Source organism: Mirounga angustirostris, unplaced genomic scaffold, assembly GCF_029215605.1.
Source record: "Mirounga angustirostris isolate CCGP_5_RB_7025 unplaced genomic scaffold, mMirAng1.0.hap1 SCAF_5, whole genome shotgun sequence".
NCBI lineage: Eukaryota > Metazoa > Chordata > Mammalia > Carnivora > Phocidae > Mirounga > Mirounga angustirostris.
The window spans coordinates 25,546,910-25,564,831 of record NW_026991713.1 but is presented as its reverse complement, the minus strand read 5'-3'; the positions used below and the strand labels follow the sequence as shown (position 1 = coordinate 25,564,831).

General features: G+C 40.4%; 1 protein-coding gene across 1 annotated transcript in view; it reads right to left on the bottom strand.

Annotated features, from left to right (window-relative positions):
- The window catches only part of NDUFA12 (NADH:ubiquinone oxidoreductase subunit A12), a 28,718-nt gene extending 22,682 nt beyond the window's left edge, over nucleotides 1-6,036 (bottom strand). The window contains exons 1-3 of the mRNA XM_045872842.3: nucleotides 5,863-6,036; nucleotides 4,874-4,956; nucleotides 2,340-2,427 (exon numbers count right to left, since the gene is read on the bottom strand). Of these exons, the coding sequence (XP_045728798.1) occupies nucleotides 2,340-2,427; nucleotides 4,874-4,956; nucleotides 5,863-5,948 (257 nt within the window). The 5' untranslated portion in view covers nucleotides 5,949-6,036. The remainder of the gene's footprint in view (nucleotides 1-2,339; nucleotides 2,428-4,873; nucleotides 4,957-5,862) is intronic.
- Between the last annotated feature and the right edge of the window lie 11,886 nt (nucleotides 6,037-17,922).

Below are 17,922 nucleotides of genomic sequence, written 5' to 3'. Positions count from 1 at the left end.
CAGTCAGTTAAGCATCCAACCCTTGATTTTGGCTCAGGTCATGATCTCAGGGTTGTGAGATCAAGCCCTGTGTCAGGCTCAATGCTGGGTGTGGAGGCTGCTTAAGATTCTCTCTCTCCCTCTCCCTCCACCCCCACTGCCACCCCAATAAAAATAAAATGAAATACTGCCAAGAATTACCAAACAGAGACATAAAGTGAGCAAATGGTGTTAGAAAAATGGCACCAACAGACTTGCTCAAGGCAGGGTTGCCACAAACCTTCAATGTGTAAAAAACTTATTATCTGATATGGACAGCACAATAAAGCAAAGCATAATGAAACTAGGTATGCCTATATCATGTTCTTCAAACAACATCACTGACAAGGGTCAACGCTCCTAATTAGTGCAAATAGCACACGAGAGGTTGAAAACTGATTGTAGGTGAAATCTGACAAATGTGTTCTGCTTAGTTCACAATTTCCATTCTGTCCAATCAAGTAGCCTATTTAAATAAAATAAAATAAAAAATTCACTTCCTTAGTCACATTAGTCACATTTCACAGTGCCCTGGGCTACCTTAGAACACAGCACAGACATAGAACATTTCTATCATCAGAAAAAGTTCTATTGGATACTGCTGTATTTAAGCTGACAAATATTTTAAATTAACATTTAAAAAACAAGAAGTTTGGGCGCCTGGGTGGCTTAGTTGGTTAGGCGTCTGCCTTCAGCTCAGGTCATGATCCCAGGGTTCTGGGATCGAGTCCCGCATCAAGCTCCCTGCTCAGCGGGGAGTCTGCTTCTCCCTCTCCTTCTGCCCCTTCCCCTGCTCATGCTCATTGGTGGGCGTGTGCGCTCTCTCTCGTGCAAAATAAAAAATCTTAAAAAACAACAACAACAACAAAACAAGAAACCTCCCAATGAAATACACATTTCCACTTTCTATCTAGAAACCACTGGCTGAATTCTCAGCTGATGGAACTAGATGTGATGAATAGCACTGCTGTCCTCTTTGACGCAGTGTGTGCTTTTCAGTCTAGAGTCCCCACTACTCCCTATTGTCTCACATTGTACTTCACTCACTCATGTTACATGCCTGGATTTCTAATTCAGTCTTCAGAATAGAAGTGAATACTCTGAGATCATTCCAGTTTCTACTCAATAGAGCCCGAAACTGTTTCTGATGCTCAAGTTCAAATAAAACAAAACATCACAGTTACCTAACATACCTTATTTCTAGTTTTTGGTGAAATTTTCTAGACTGACTGTAACAGATTATCCAGAGTTTAATAACTGTGTATCAAACAAATGGCATTATTTTAGCAATCTATGAAATAGATAGGAGTACTTTGCTTTGAAATATTTTATATAAAATTTGATAATTCAAGTAAGAGCATTTAGAATTCAATGTCAAAATAGGTATATTATAGGGGTGCCTGGGTAGCATAGCTCAGGTTGTGATCCCGGGGTCCTGGGATCGAGCCCCCCATCAGGCTCCCCTCCCTCTGCCACTCCCCTTGCTTGTGCTCTCTTGCTCTCTCTCAAATGAATAAATAAAATCTTTTGGTATATTATAAAATTAGTTTTTAGAGACCTAAGGAATTTGAGGGCTCTCATTTTACAGATGAGAAAACTAAGCCCCAGAAAGATTAAGGAACTTGCTTAAAGTCAAATTGCCAAATATTCAGAGTCAGAATTCTTTATACTTTTTCCTTTACTCACAGCAGGTGATAATGTGGCATACTGTTTTTTCCCAAAGACAGGCACACCATTATATATGCCAACATATAATGTGATGTTGACATGCCTCTGTTAAGAGGTAGGGTCTTTGTTCTCCTTCATTAAGCCTGGGCACAGTTTTCTAATTGCCTCAACCAACGGAATGCAGAAATGATACTGGATGATTTCCAAGACTAAGTCAGTTAAGGCAACAGGGCTTTTGCCAAGTGTTCTCTCTAGAGCACCTGCCTGAGGAAGCCCAGGCTACCTGAGGGTGTTCCAACCCAATGCTCCAGCTATGCCCCTAGCTGACAGCCAGCACCAACTGCCAGATACTGAATGAACAAGTCTTCAGATGATTCTGGCATCCAGCCTTTGAGTCTTCTACCTGACACTGTGGAGCAGAGATAAGCTATGCTGACTGTGTCTTGCCTGAACTCCTGACCCATAAAAACTATGAGAGATAAATACTTGTTGTTTTAAGACACAAAGCTTTAGGGCTCTTTATTACACAGTCACCATACCTGGGACAGATGTTTTCAGAATACCACTGTTTTATAAATAGATATTCAACAAATATTTGTGTAATGAAACAAATACTGCCAAGCCAAATAAAATAAAATGTTGACTTAGTTTACCATTCAGGGGGCACCATGCTTCCATCCACATCCCAAAATGTGTTTTTGCCATTCATTTCAGTAGTATATATAACCCATCGGTGACGGCCTGCGTGGAAAGATCAACATTTATAAAGATGTGAGGAAATAAAGACAACCTTAACAAAACAAAAACAAACAAAAATAAGCATAATTGTATAATATCAAAGAAGACAACTATTTTTTATTAATAAAAGACTTTTATGTGCTCTTACGTAAGAGAAAAGTTAGAGGAATAGCACCCTGGGTATATTAGTGGAGGCATGCCTCGGGAAGTATATGGCAAGCTTTTATCAATAGCCTGGCAGCTACAAGAGCAAAATCCCTACACTGAGACTGAGACCCACTCTGTGGCTGGGGCTCAGGCATTTCCCACAGTGGAGAACTCTTGCTTCTCCCCTGTCCTTCTGCCAAGGGAGTAGAGAGTAGGGGAATGTGTTCCCAGCTGTTCAGGGTATTCAGGAGAGAAAGTGCTCTTCTGAGACTGGGGCAGGAGAAATGCATTCACAGCAGTCATACTCATATGTTTCCATATAAATATTTTAAAATGACCACAGAGATCCTTTTGGAAATTGGTGATCATACATAATAAGCAAACATTATAAACAATGGTCAGATAAGTAAGACAGCTCATGTCATCAAAACAGTATGGCAGCATTCTTTATTTAACAAATTTCTGTGGAATAGTTGGGGGCCTAATTACAATTTACAGGAATGTTTCTATTCTACTAAGTTGAGCAGAGACCTGGATTCTAATCAAGACTTTGTCACTTATTATCAATGGATTTTAGATAAGTTTTATGAGCCTCAGTTTCTCTATTAAAAGTGGATGAATATAGGGGCGCTGGCTGGCTCAGTCGGTAGAGCATGAGACTCTTGATCTCAGGGTTGTAAGTTCAAGCCCCATGCTGGGTATAGAGATTACTTAAAAATAAAATCTTAAAAAAAAAGTGGATGATTATACCTACATCTTCAGGTCGCTATGAAAATTAAATATCACACACATACATCTAGTTTAGCACTGGGCAAAAAAGTGCATAATAAATGTTAATTCCTTCCACCTCTTCCTTAATGCCCCTATCCCCCAAACAGAAAATACTGAATTCATCCTTGTAATGTATTTTAAGCCAATAAACAAAAAGTAATCTGCATTTACTTTATAGAGTTTTCTCTTTTTTTTTTAAGATTTTATTTATTTATTTGACAGAGAGAGAGCGTGCATGTACATGAGAGAGCACAAGCAGGGGGAGTGGCGGGGCAGAGGGAGAGGGAGAAGTAGGCTCCCCACGGAGCAGGGAGCTGGATGCGGGGCTCAATCTCAAGACCCCAGGATCATGACCTGAGCTGAAGGCAGATGCTTAACCGACTGAGCCACCCAGGAGCCCTTTATAGAGTTTTCCTAGGTAAATACATAATCAACAAATATCAACAAATGCTATTTAAATACGACCTTATGTATTAAAGGAAATACAGATTTTTCAAGCACATCTAAGATTCTCTGGAGCCCAGGTGCCTTTAAGGGGCCCCTCTGGCATCCTCCTGGTGCTAAGGCATCTGCCTGGGCCTCTCCCTACAGCCCTAGGCAGCTTCTTAACCATCCTGAAGCCTTCTCCCAAGCCCTAGACCAAATGGAAACAATAAAGCTTTTTGCAGGGAAAAAAAAAAAATTCAAGATTTGCTTCTTCTGTTAGAGACATCAATCTTGAGAATAAGTAACTAAAAGTAAACTACAATCCAATTAGGCAGGGGAATGTGAAGGCAGATGAAAAAACCTTGGAAAAGGTTTCACAGAATTATTAGGCCATGATGATAGAGATGGGCCTTAACAATCTCACAATATACATATATCAAAATTTTAAATGTACATACTTAAGACTCAGCAATTCTACTTCCAGGAATTTATTCTTACAATACTTAAACAAATGAATGTGGATGTAGTTACAAGCGAGTCACTGCAGCATTGTTTCTAATAGCATAAGGTTGAAGGCAATCTAAATATCAGTGCTTGAAAGAAGAATGATTCTTTCATACAGTGGAATATTGTGTTGCTATTAAAAAGAATGCTAATTTTTTTAATAATAAAAAACACAAACAAAAATTCAAACAAAGAAGAATGCTATAGATACATCCAACTTACCACTATGGAAAAATGGCCCATAGTTTTAAGTAAAAATATTTCCATTTACAAACAACATACATAACATAATCCCATGAAATTAAAAAAAAAAAAGGTATGTTGTTTATACAGTCATAAAGAAGCTCTTTGTACATTATGGAAAACAGAGTCAAATCAAGTCTCGGGGCGCCTGGGTGGCTCAGTCGGTTAAGCATCTGCCTTCTGCTTAGGTCACGATCCCAGAGCCCCCAGATGGGGAATCTGCATCTCTCTCTCCCTCTGCTCCTTCCCCCAGCCCCTGCTCTCTCTCTCTCGAATAAATAAAATAAAAAATCTTAAAAAAAAAAAATCAAGTCTCAATCTCACTCTCATTATTTATACCAAAAAATACTGTACTCACCAAAAAACTGCTTGTTGTCTTCATAGTATTTGTTTCCATATTTGTCTTCCCCCACTAAGGTACCAACCCTCACATCATTTGCCCTGTGAATATCCAAAAAAAAAAAAAGAGAGAGAGAGAGAGAGAGAGAAACATTTTACAATGATTCTTTGTTCAAAGCACAAAATACAGTGAGTATAACAACTTTCAGAAACAAAGTCTGCTGCATCGACTAGTAAAATGAGATGTGGGGATGGTCATCAGTTGTACACTTCTAGCCTCCATCTTCAGGATCAAGCCAGCCACTGCTGAAGAATCAGCTTCAGGTAAGAACTCTAGAATCCCTGCTCAAGTCGCCCCAAGTACCATGTAGACACATAGAAAAGATAGATCGACTCAGCGGATATGCTTAAAATTACACTAAATATATAGATGCAATATCTTCAAATTACAAGACTACTTTTATCTATTACTCCAAGGCCATGAAGCACTGCGGTTAGCAAAAAACCTCAGGAAATCTGAAAGCCAAAGTATTTCATCTTAAAATGATTCGAATGTCTCCAAGGCTTTCATTTGATTCTGGGTCTCCGATTCGGTTCCCGCGGACGATGCTGCGCCTCCAACTGAACCAATGTCAGGACTAGTAGCGGCCGTTATGATCATCTCCGCCAATGCCTTACTAGTACAGAGGAGGAAACTGAAGGCCAGTGAAGGTAAAAACTTTCCCAAGGTCAGAGCGTAGGGCAAAGCTCACTACTCTCCAGAAAGCCGGGCAGGGGTGCAGCCCACACGCCCTCGACTCTTACTGTCTCTACAGCTGGCTCTGATCCTGTCTCAAGGAGACTCCTGGACGCACACTTCGGCCTGGGGACGCAGGGCAGAGATTGGGCAGATTGTCCTTGACAAGAGCTGCGAATTCGCCAAGGGGATCCAAGCCCGGGACTCCTTCCAAGAAACCGGCTAACTCAAGTATAATCCCAGAGGCCAAGAGCATGGCTCTGGCCGCCTACCTGAAGAAAACCCGTAGATAGCCACGGAGGCCGCCGTGGCCGCTGACCTGCTGCAGCCCGCGTTTCAGGACCTGCAAGAGCTCCATCTTGTCCCGTAGGCCCAGCCTCCCGGGTACGACGCTCAAAACACACCGGAGGAAGCGAACACTCGGCAGGACGGTACCCACCACGAAAAGTTCCCGCTCGCGCACGCGCGCAAGGAAGGCGGGGATGGCTCTACGCATGCGCGGAGCTAGAGCTTCTCTGCGCGACCACTTTACGGTTTGCCGGCAAACGCTCAGCTAGTTTCCCTGGGAAGCGAAGGCACGGTAATTACTAAGATTTTAGAGGCTCTGGCTAGGCTTCCATAGGTGGAGACTAGGCTTCCATAGGTGGAGGTTCCTCCGCGAGGGACCTCAGTGTCCTCCTCTAAAATGATTGGCTCAGACTACTTCAAAAAATCCTTTCTTGGGGCGCCTGGGTGGCTCAGATGGTTAAGTGTCTGCCTTCAGCTCAGGTCATGATCCCAGGGTCCTGGGATCGAGTCCCGCATCGGGCTCCCTGCTCTGCGGGGAGCCTGCTTCTCCCTCTCCCACCCCCTCTGCTTGTGTTCCCTCTTTCGCTGTGTCTCTCTCTGTCAAATAAATAAATAAAATCTTAAAAAAAAAAAAAAATCCTTTCTTGTCCTAGAAACAAGATACCGTTAACAAATTCGATATTGAATACATTCGCTATGAGTACATATACTAGTGTAGGTAGGAGAGCGAGGAGGATGTATAGAAAAGTATAAGTTTAATATCTGCTCTCAAAGATTTAGTTGCAAAGTTAAAATTCAAAATTTAAAAGCTTAAAAATTTATTAGAAAACTAAATCGTGCGTGTTACTTAAAAATTTTAAATAATAAAGGATATTAAATGAATATTTCAATTTTCCAGTGTCTATTTTATTTTACGTAGTATGCTTTAAAACTTGTGTTTTTGTTTCGTTTTGTTTGTGTGTGTGTGTGTCCTTCCAATTTATTTGACGAAAAAACTGGCAGTTTCTCCAGTAGAGTGTTCCACAGTCTGGATTTTGTTGATCATGTCCCTGTGTTCCTCTATCCCCTGTATTTCCTGTGTATTTGTAATTACACCTAGGTGCTTGCCCAGGTTTGTGTTTTTTTTATGTTTTAGGTATATTTTATAGGTGATGATATCTTTCCATCAGGAAGCATACATGGTGTGTTTCACTTTTTGTGATTTTTAGCAGACATTGGTGAGCATTGCCTAAATAATTTCATTTTCTTCTTCATTAGTCACAATTGTTAAAGAGACACTTCCCTTCAACTATCTGGTTCCTGATACACAGTTCATATAGAAAAGGCAGGATGGGTGCTTGATTCTCTCTTTTATTTAAGTATTCAAAATTACAAGTTGGTTCCCTAGCATCTTTTTTTTTCTTTTGTGGCAAAAAACACAACATAAAATGTACTATTCTAACCATTCTTAAGTGTATAGTAGTGTTAACTATATGCACATTGTTGTACACCAGATCTCTAGAGCCTTTTCATCTTGCAAAACTGAAACCCTATACACACTGAACCACCATAACATTTCACTTCAGATAGTTGCTATAAGTGGAACCATGCAGTACTTGTCTTTTTGCAACTAGCTTATTTTACTTAGCAAGATGTCCTTAAGTTTCATCCAGGTTGTAGCTATGACAAGATTTCCTTCTTTTTAAAGGCTGAATAATATTCTATTGCATGTATATATCACATTTTCTTCCTCCATTCATCTTTTGATGGACATATTGGACATTTTAGGTTGCTTCTACCTCTTGGCTAATGTAAATAATGCTGCAATAAACAGGGGAGTACGAATATCTCTTCCAGATTCTGTTTTCCAATCTTTTGGATGGATCCCCAGCATATCTTCTGTTTTCTGCTCTAGACATGCTATCAGCAGCTATTTCTCTAAGGATCCCTTCCCTAGGATTTTTTGTCTGTTCAAATCTCAGCTCTGTCACTTACTAGCTATACTTGGCAAGGTGCTTAGCCTCATTTTACTCATTTGTAAAATGGGGTTAATAATATTACCTAGGGCGCCTGGGTGGCTCAGTTGGTTAAGCGACTGCCTTCGGCTCAGGTCATGATCCTGGAGTCCCTGGATCGAGTCCCGCATCAGGCTCCCTGCTCGGCGAGGAGCCTGCTTCTCCCTCTAACCCTCCCCCCTCTCATGTACTCTCTCTCTCATTCTCGCTCTCTCAAATAAATAAATAAATCTTTAAAAAAAAAATAATATTACCTACATTATGGGACCATTGTGAGGATTAAATAAGAAAAGGTACATAAAATCCTTAACCCACTGCCTGGTTATTATTATAAGTACACAACAAACATGAGTTGGATAAATTACTTCTTAATAATAGAAGAGGCATATGTCTTCTTGAATAAATTTTTCAGACTACTTTGATTTCCTGTTCCAATTTTGATCAATTGTCTTTAGGCCTGATGAACAGCTATTATTATTCATGCTTCTATATGAATGAGTCTTCGATCCTGCATATTTTTCTTTCTTAGAATTCTGTCATTTGTTTGCTTGTTTCTGTTTTGTTTGTATTTGTTTTGGTAGGTACCTTTTTTTTTTTTAATGTGTGTAGGAAATAAAATTTCCTTTTTTTTTTTTTAACTTCCCTCTTGACTGATCATTTGCAGGGACATAGAATTCTAGGCTCAAAACGAATTCTAGGGCATGGAATTCTCATATTACTTTGAAAATATTGCTCCATTACCCTCTAATATCTAATATCACTGGTAGAAATCTTTCTGCCAATCTAATGCAGTTGACCCTTGACCAACACAGGGATTAGAGGCACTGAGCACCCCCCCACACAGTTGAAAATCCATGTATAAATTTTGACTCCCCCAAAACTTAACTACTAATAACCTGTTGACCAGAAGCCTTACTGATAACATAAACAGCCAGTTAACACAAGTTTTGTATGTTACAAGTATTATATACTTTATTCTTACAATGAAGTAGGCTAGAGAAAAGAATGTTAAGAAAATCGTAAGGAAAATAAATTTACAGTACTGTATTGTAAAAAATCGGCATTTAAGGGGCGCCTGGGTGGCTCAGTTGGTTAAGCGACTGCCTTCGGCTCAGGTCATGATCCTGGAGTCCCGGGATCGAGTCCCGCATCGGGCTCCCTGCTCGGCGGGGAGTCTGCTCCTCCCTCTGGCCCTCCTCCCTCTCATGCTCTCTGTCTCTCATTCTCTCTGTCTCAAATAAATAAATAAAATCTTTAAAAAAAAAAAATCGGCATTTAAGTGGACCCATGTAGTTCAAACCTGTGTTGCTCAAGGGTCAACTAGATTTATTCCTTTGCAAGAAACTTGTTTCTCAGATTTTTCTGTTTGTTTTTAAAGTTCTGAAATTTCATGTGGACTTATCTTGGGCTTTTTCTGGTTGATCCTTGTTGGAATTCAACACCATCTTTAAATTTGGAGATGTGTCGTTGTTAGTTGTAGAAACTGTTCTTTTGATAATTTCCCCCTCTCCATTTCTGAAATCTGGATATTAGGTGAACATTTGTCCTTCTGGATTCATCTTCTGTATTTTTAAATTTTACCTGCATATTTTCCATTTCTACCTTTGCATTTTGCATTCTGAGCCACTTCTTCACCTTTATGTACCATACAGTCTTGATAGATTTTTTTTCAATTTCAACATTATTCTATTTGATTTCTTGATCCCTGGTTGCTCTTTTGTCATAGTACCCGGTTCTGATTTTTGTCATTAACTTGATATTAGTATTATTATTACAGAGCCAAAGAAACCTAAAGGCACATGCAGAATCCAGATAATCCAGATAATACTGTCCTCATGTGAACAAAAATATTGCCAGAAATCTTAATTCTGTCTTTTGCAATCTAATTTGCTGTTTAGCTCTTCCATTTTTTTCTTTTTAAAAATTTAATACATTTAGTATACAGACCTGGTCGAAAGAGTTATATAGGTCTGCTTCCTGATCCGATTTCCAACTCCCAAGATCAGTATGAATTGTTTCAACCCTTTAACTACTTATTTTGGTATTCACTAACATAATGCTAGATTACATTCTTATTTCTAGATTTTTAAAATTTTAGGTATTATCTGACTTCCCAACATAGAAGATGAGGATTTCGCTCTTTGACAACACACACACACACACACACACACACATTCATGTTCCATTCTCCTAATATAAGTTCACTGAATTTTTTGGTGTATCTATTTAAAGGCCAATTTGTGCTTACAACCTCTGAAGAACTTATTCCCTTCTTCTAGATACAGGAAATTGTGGCATTCTGAGGGTCTAAGACCACCTAATTTTTTCTATTTTAGGATCATTTTATATCAAATATTGTGAAATATATATGTGTGTATTTAATCTTAAGAGTCTACAACTGAGCCTAAGCGAATACTATCTGTGACAGATTGTTTTCCAAAAATGGCCACAAAAAAATTCTGGTTCGCTACACTGTTCCAGAATTTTGCCACTCTCCCATCAAGAAGTACAGTTGAGGGGCACCTGGGTGGCTCGGTGGGTGAAGCCTCTGGCTCTTGGTTTCCACTCAGGTCATGATCTCATGGGTTGGGGGACTGAGCCCCAAATTGGGTTCTGTGCTCCGCCAGGAGTCTGCTTGAAGATTCTCTCCCTCTGCCCTGCCCTCCACTTACACGCATGTGCTCTCTCTCTCAAATAAATAAATCTTAAAAATAAGTATACTTTATCTTCCTCTGAATTTGAGAGGCCTTTGTGTCTGTCTCAATGAAGAAGCAATGATGTTTTTTTTTTAAGCTTAATTTGAGAGAGAGAGAGAGCACACATGTGAGTGGGGGGGGATGGACAATGAGAGAAGGAGAGAGAGAATCTCAAGCAGACTCCTCAGTGAGCGCAGCGCAGAGCCCGATGCAGGGCTCAATCCCAGGACCCTGAGATCATGACCTGAGCTGAAATCAAGAGATGGATGCTTAAACTACTGGCCCCAGGTGCCCCAATGATGCTTGGTTTCTTAGTGCTATTCTCTGAACATGTGCTCCCTCCCCCAAATTCATGTTGAAATCCTAACCCTCAAAGGTGATAGTAGGTGGGGGCTTCCGGAGGTGTTTAAGTCATGAGGGTGGAACCCTCATGAGTGGGATTAGTGCCTCTAAAAGAGGCTCCAGAGAGATCCTTAGCTCTTTCCATCATGTGAGGACACTGCAGAAGTCAGCAGCCTGCAACCCACGGTCAAGAAGTCACCTGAACTTGACCCTACTGGCACCCTGATCTTTGACTTTTCAGCCTCCAGAATGGTGAGAAACAAATGTTCCTTATAAGCGACCTGTTGTCAAAAACCAACCTCTGTGCTCCAGAGCCAGAACAACCCAAAGACAGAATTTGGAGACGAAGAGGAACGCTAGTTTTATTACTTTGCCGGGCAAAGGAGGCTGCAGCAGGCTCTCGCCTTCAAAATTGCAGACCCGCCCGGGGTAAAAGGCTGAGGGGTTTTATAGGAAAATACAGGATCTGGGTGGTTTTTTGGTTTTGTTTTTAAAGATTTTATTTATTTGACAGAGAGTGAGAGAGCACAAGCAGGGGAGAGAGGCAGAGGGAGAAACAGGCCCGACTCTGGGATCAAGACCGGAGCAGAAGGCAGATGCTTGATCAACTGAGCGGCCCAGGCGCCCCCCGGGTGGTTTTCAGAGGAATCTGGTACATGCTGCCAAACACGTTTAGTCATGTCTTCAAGGTGGTCTCATGACCAGCACCCGTGCTGGCCATCTGAGTCTCATTACTGAGTATACACTGAGGTCAGCAAAGATATCAGTAGAGATACTGAGTTCTCGGAACAAAGGATTCTACAGAAAAATAAGCGAAGGGGAGGAGGAGGCTTCGAGAAGGAGGAAGAGAAAAATTTGTTCAGTTTTAAGCCAAGGTTTGCTGAAGTATTAGTGTATTCATCTTAATTTCCATCCATCTTCACGTTTCTATAGCGGTTTCACACCCAGTCTGTGGTGTTTTGTATAGCAGCCCAAATGGACAAAGACACTGAGGCTAGGTTAGAAGACGATCTGGCTTCCATCTGTCTCTGTCTGTCTGTCTCTCTCAACACTCATCCCAATGGCCACATGGAAATTACCCTTTATTTCTCACGAAAGGAGCCCATGTCTGTAGCTGAGTAGTTTTCTTAGCCTTCTTCCAGCCCATATAAGTTTGAAGGGCCAAAATTCTCTTTATTTTGCACTGTTGTGTATCTTTTAGTCCAAAATGCTACAATTGTTTTAACTTCTTACAATTTCTTGTGTCAATTTATAAACAACTTCATTAGACGAAGACCCATCAGGAAATCTTGTCAGGGTAAGCTCTTGTCTACATTGAGATTCTCCGGAGGCTGCTGAGATATATCCTCTCCCAAGAACGGCTGACATATTTCTGGTCTTCATGCTCTTCCAGACGTTTGCTACTTTGCCACAGCAAACAGCTGCTATCAACCTCCAGATGTGTGTGATTCCAAAAATTCCAACCCCTCCTTGAGCTGCTTGGTGCAGAAAACCTGTCTATGCCAAGCTCTGTCCTCACTGTAGATTCATGAGAGTAACAAATGTTATTGTAAACCACTAAGCCTGAGTGGTTTGTTACTAAGCAATAGAATTTGTAACAAATAGAGTGCTATTAATACTTTGAAAGCCCCTTGTATGTCCCTCCCTGTTTGTATCTTCTTACTCTTCCAGAAGTAACTAGAATTCTATATTAAGTACTTATAATTCCCTTGCTTGTTTTTTTTTTTTTTTTTAAAGTTTTTTACCTAAGTGATCTCTACACTTGACATGAGGCTTGAACTCATGACCCTGAGATCAGGAGTCCCATGCTCTTCTGACGGAGCCAGCCAGGCACCCCTTCCTTGCTTTTTAAGTTAATTTCACCACATACATAAGGACCTCTCAACAATATATTGTATTTACCTGTTTTCAGTAAACAGGTTAAATGATACTTTTGGGCTTGCTTTTTCATACATGACTTCTGGATTCATTGATGTTGGTATTTTATTCCTTTTTTGGGGTTACATAATACCCCATCGGGTGACTACACTGCAATTTACCTATCCATTCTCCTGTCAATGGGTATTTGGAGGTTTTTGTTGTTGTTGTTCTTACAATGCTGACATGAACACTTTTGTATGCCTCCTGGCACATGTTAAAGAGTTTGTCTAGGGTGAAATAGCAGAATTGTGCACATTATACTTTACTATGTAATGTTAAATTACTTTTGAGATGCTTGTATCAATGGACACTCCCATCTTCAACACACATCCTGCTGTTCCACGTACTCTACACTTGTTATCCCCAGACTTTCAGATATTATCATTCTAGTGTGTATCTGCCTCCTTAATAGACTTTCAATAAATCCCTTTATATTCTGTTCCAAAGTAGATGTTGTAATACTAAAGCATTCTGGAGGATCTGTCGGGCAAATCAGGCTGCTTCCCCGCTTTCCCCACTGCAGGCTAAGTCAACTTTCTCAGGTTTGCTAATAAGATGACCACCACTAATGTGTTTTCCAACTTTCAAAATTTTGTGGCTTTATTTCTCTCCCATTATTTTTCTTTGAGATATGCCTTGAACAAATTTGGCTGTTTTAATGACATTTAAGGAGGGAGTTAGAATTAAATGTGTCAGCAGCATGATCTTCCACCGTGGATAGATTTTTAAAATTTCAGTAAGTTTTTTGGGGTGCCTAGGTGGCTCAGTTGGTTAAGTGTCAGATGAGCTCATGATCTTGGGGTCCTGGGGATCAAGTCCCATGTTTGGCTCTGCACTCAGCAGGGAGCCTGCTTCCCCTCTCCCTCTGCCCCTCCCCATGCTTGTCTTCTCTCTCTTTAAAATAAAATCTTTAAAAAAATTCATTAAGTTTATTTCTAAATGTTGTTTTGGCTTGTTTTTAAAGTTTGGTCTTTTCTGCTGTTCCTGTTTCTTGCTTACTTTTTGATTCCGTTTTTTTCCTTAAAACCTATCATATACATTTATAATCTGGATGTGGCAATTTCTGTATCTCATATTGTCTTTTGGAGTCTTTATGTGCTGCTTATTTTGGACTCGTTCAAGTGGCTTGTTTCCTTGTGAATTTAATAATTTTGTGAGCTCATATATGGGTGAGCTTAATCTGGGACAGCCTTGAGGTTCTAAATCAGGGGCCAGCAATCTATGCCCCAAGGGCAGCTGGGTCCATTACCTGCTTTTGTAAATGTTCTACCAGACCACAGCCAGGCCCGTTCATTAGGTACTGTCTGTAACTCCTTTGCACTACAATAGCAGATTTGAGTAGTTGCTACAGACCGTGGATGGCCCACAAAGTAAAAAGTATTTACTTTCTGCCCTTTACAAAAGAGTGTGCCAACTTATCTAAATTATGGATATTTGCTCCAGAGAAGATGTATATTTGCTTCTGCCAGGACCAGAGATGGGGGGGGAATCTCATGACCTGCACCAAACTTACCCTTCTTTGAGAACTCACGCCAAACTTATGAGCCCAGTAATAGAAAAAAAGGCCTTCACAGTACCTATTCCACTATATTGCTAGAAGCAGCTATATAATATATTCTCTTTGACTATACTGTTCTAAGACAGTATGGATCTTTTTCATTTAAAGGGTGGATTCTTGGGGCGCCTGGGTGGCTCAGTTAGTTAAGCCTCCGACTATTGATTTCAGCTCTGGTCTTGGTCTTAGAGTCCTGGGATCCAGCCCCGATTAGGGCTCCACACTCAGCGGGGAGTCTGCTTGAGATTCTTCCTCTCCCTCTGCCCCTTCCACCACTCTAGGCAGGCTCTCTCTCAAATAAATAAAAAAATATTTTTAAAAAGGGGTGGATCCTTTCAACCTAGAAACAGACACATGTCCTTTTATGTAACTTTTCTTGTATTATTTAATAATTTCCTTACCTCAAGTCTTTTTTTTTTTTTTTAAAGATTTTATTTATTTTTTTGACAGAGAGCAAGAGAGGGCACAAGCAGGGGGAGCAGGAGAGTGAAGAGCAGGCTTCCCTCTAATCAGGGAGCCCGATGTGGGGCTCGATTCCAGGACCCTTGGACCATGACCTGAGCTGAAGGCAGACGCTTAACGACTGAGCCACCCAGGCGCCCCTCTTTTCTGTTTTCTTAAACTCTAGCTATTAAAATGTTAGGCCTCCTGATTTGATTTTCTAATTTTATTTTTTCTTATTTATCTTTTGGTTATATGTTTTCAGGGTGAGTTCCTCAACAACTTTATCTTCCAACCCTTCTAGTGAATTGGTTTGGCTATCATTTTTAATTTCCAAGGACAGTTCCTTGCTCAAAATGTCCCTTTTCAAAGCACCCAATAAGGTCAACTAATCTTTGACAAAGCAGGAAAGAAAATCCAATGGAAAAAGAGTCTCTTTTCAACAAATGGTGTTGGGAAAACTGGACAACAGCAACATGCAGAAAAATGAAACTGACCACTTTCTTACACCATACACAAAAATAAATTCAAAATGGATGAAAGACCTACATGTGAGGCAGGAAACCATCAAAATCCTAGAAGAGTGCTGAAGCAACTTATTAGACGTGTTGCTGGAGGCAAGAAACAAAAGCAAAAATGTTGGACCTTCATCAAGATAAAAAGTTTCTGTACAGTGAAGGAAACAATCAACAATACTAAAAGGCAGTCTATGGACTAAGAGAAGGGTTAGTATTCAAAGTTTATAAAGAACTTATCAAACTCAACACCTAAAAACAAATAATCCAGTTAAGAAATGGGCAGAAGACATGAAAGACATTTTCCCAAAGAAGACATCCAGATGGTTAACAGACACATGAAAAGATGCTCAACATTACTTTATCATCAGGGAAATACAAATCAAAACCATGATGAGATACAACCTCATACCTGTCAGAATGGCTAAAATAAACAACACAGGAAACAACAGATGTTGGCGAGGATGCGGAAAAAGGGGAACCCTCTTGCACTGTTGGTGGGAATGCAAACTGCTACAGCCACTCTGGAAAACAGTATGGAGTTTCCTATAAAGTTAAAAAGTAAATTACCCTACAACCTGGCAATTGTGCTACTAGGTATTTACCCAAAGGATACAAAAATACAGATTAGAAGGGGTACAGGCACCCCAATGTTTATAGTGTCATTATCAATAGCCAAACTATGGAAAGAGTTCAAATGTCCATCGACTGATGAATGGATAAAGAAGATCATCAAAAAGAATGAAATCTTGCTATTTGTAATGACGTGGATGGAGCTAATGTATTATGCTAAAGCAAAGTAAGTCAGTCAAAGATAAATACCATATGATCTCACTCATATGAACATATGGGAGGGGAAAAAAAAAGAGGGAAATAAACCACAAGAGACTTTTTTTTATTATGTTAATCACCATACATTACATCATTAGTTTTTGATGTAGTGTTCCATGATTCAGTATTTGCGTATAACACCCAGTGCTCCGTGCAGAATGTGCCCTCTTTAATACCCATCACCAGGCTAACCCATCCTCCCACCCCCCTCCCCTCTAGAACCCTCAGTTTGTTTTTCAGAGTCCATCGTCTCTCATGGTTCATCTCCCCTCTGATTTCCCCCCTTCGTTCTTCCCCCCCTTTTTTTTAAACATTTTTTTAATGTATTGTTTCAGAGGTACAGGTCTGTGATTCAACAGTCTTACACAATTCACAGCGCTCACCATAGCAGATACCCTCCCCAATGTCTATCACCCAGCCACCCCATCCCTCCCACCCCCCACCACTCCAGCAACCCTGTTTGTTTCCTGAGATTAAGAATTCCTCATATCAGTGAGGTCATATGATACATGTCTTTCTCTGATTGACTTATTTCACTCAGCATAATACCCTCCAGTTCCATCCACATCGTTGCAAATGGCAAGATTTCATTCCTTTTGATGGCTGTGTAATATTCCATTGTACATATATACCACATCTTCTTTAACCATTCATCTGTCGATGGACATTTTGGCTCTTTCCAGAGTTTGGCTATTGTGGACATTGCTGCTATAAACATCAGGGTGCACATACCCCTTTGGATCCCTAAAATTAACAAGTCAGGAAACAACAGATGTTGGCAGGGATGCGGAGAAAGGGGAATCTTCTTACACTGTTGGTGGGAACGCAAGCTGGTGCAGCCACTCTGGAAAACAGTATGGAGGTTCCTCAAAAAGTTGAAAATAGAGCTACCATATGATCCAGCAATTACACTACTGGGTATTTACACCATAAGAGACTCTTAATGGTAGAGAACAAACTGAGGGTTGATGGAGGGAGGTAGGTGGGGGAGGGGCTGGATGGGGGATGGGTATAAAGGAGGGCACTTGTTATGATGAGCACTGGGTGTTGCATGTAAGTGAATTCTACTCCTGAAACCGATACTGCACTGTATGTTAACTAACTAGAATTTAAATAAAAATTTGAAAACAAACCACCCCTCCTGCCCCCAAACCATCCTGTTCTCATTTAACGTCTATTTTCTTTCAAAATGTTAATTACCTTTGAGGGTGGATATTTTTCTGACCCCTGGATTTATTTGCCTGCCCTCAGCCCTAACAATGTCTGATCTCTTATGTATTGGAGATTTTCCTCAATTATCGGTGATCCTGATTCTAAGTTCAAATTTAATAGTAGGCAATAAAGAGTTGAACAGAAACTGCATGTATACTTCTATGACTTGAAATTAGTGGGCTTCACTGAAGAATGACAAAGGGGCCAGCAGGCTTTTCATCAAGATACAACCAAAAGTGAGTATCTGGAGATCTTTTCTCTAAGACCAATTAATTTCTCTGAAGAAAAAAACCCTGGCAGAGGAGCCTATACCCATGGCCAGCATTGTGGAAACATGACTGTAGAGCCCACATTCAGAATGCAGATTTTCACTTAACCCATATTTTCAACCCCATACGTATCTAACCCAGGCTTTCTGTTATTCCTGGTGCGCTGTTAAGTCTGATCTTCCAGTTCAGTTGCTCAAGAAAATTAACCTCTGGCCCTCTGATCAAAAAGGTAGAAGGACAAAAAGTGGTCAGCTGGCTTAAGTAAGGGC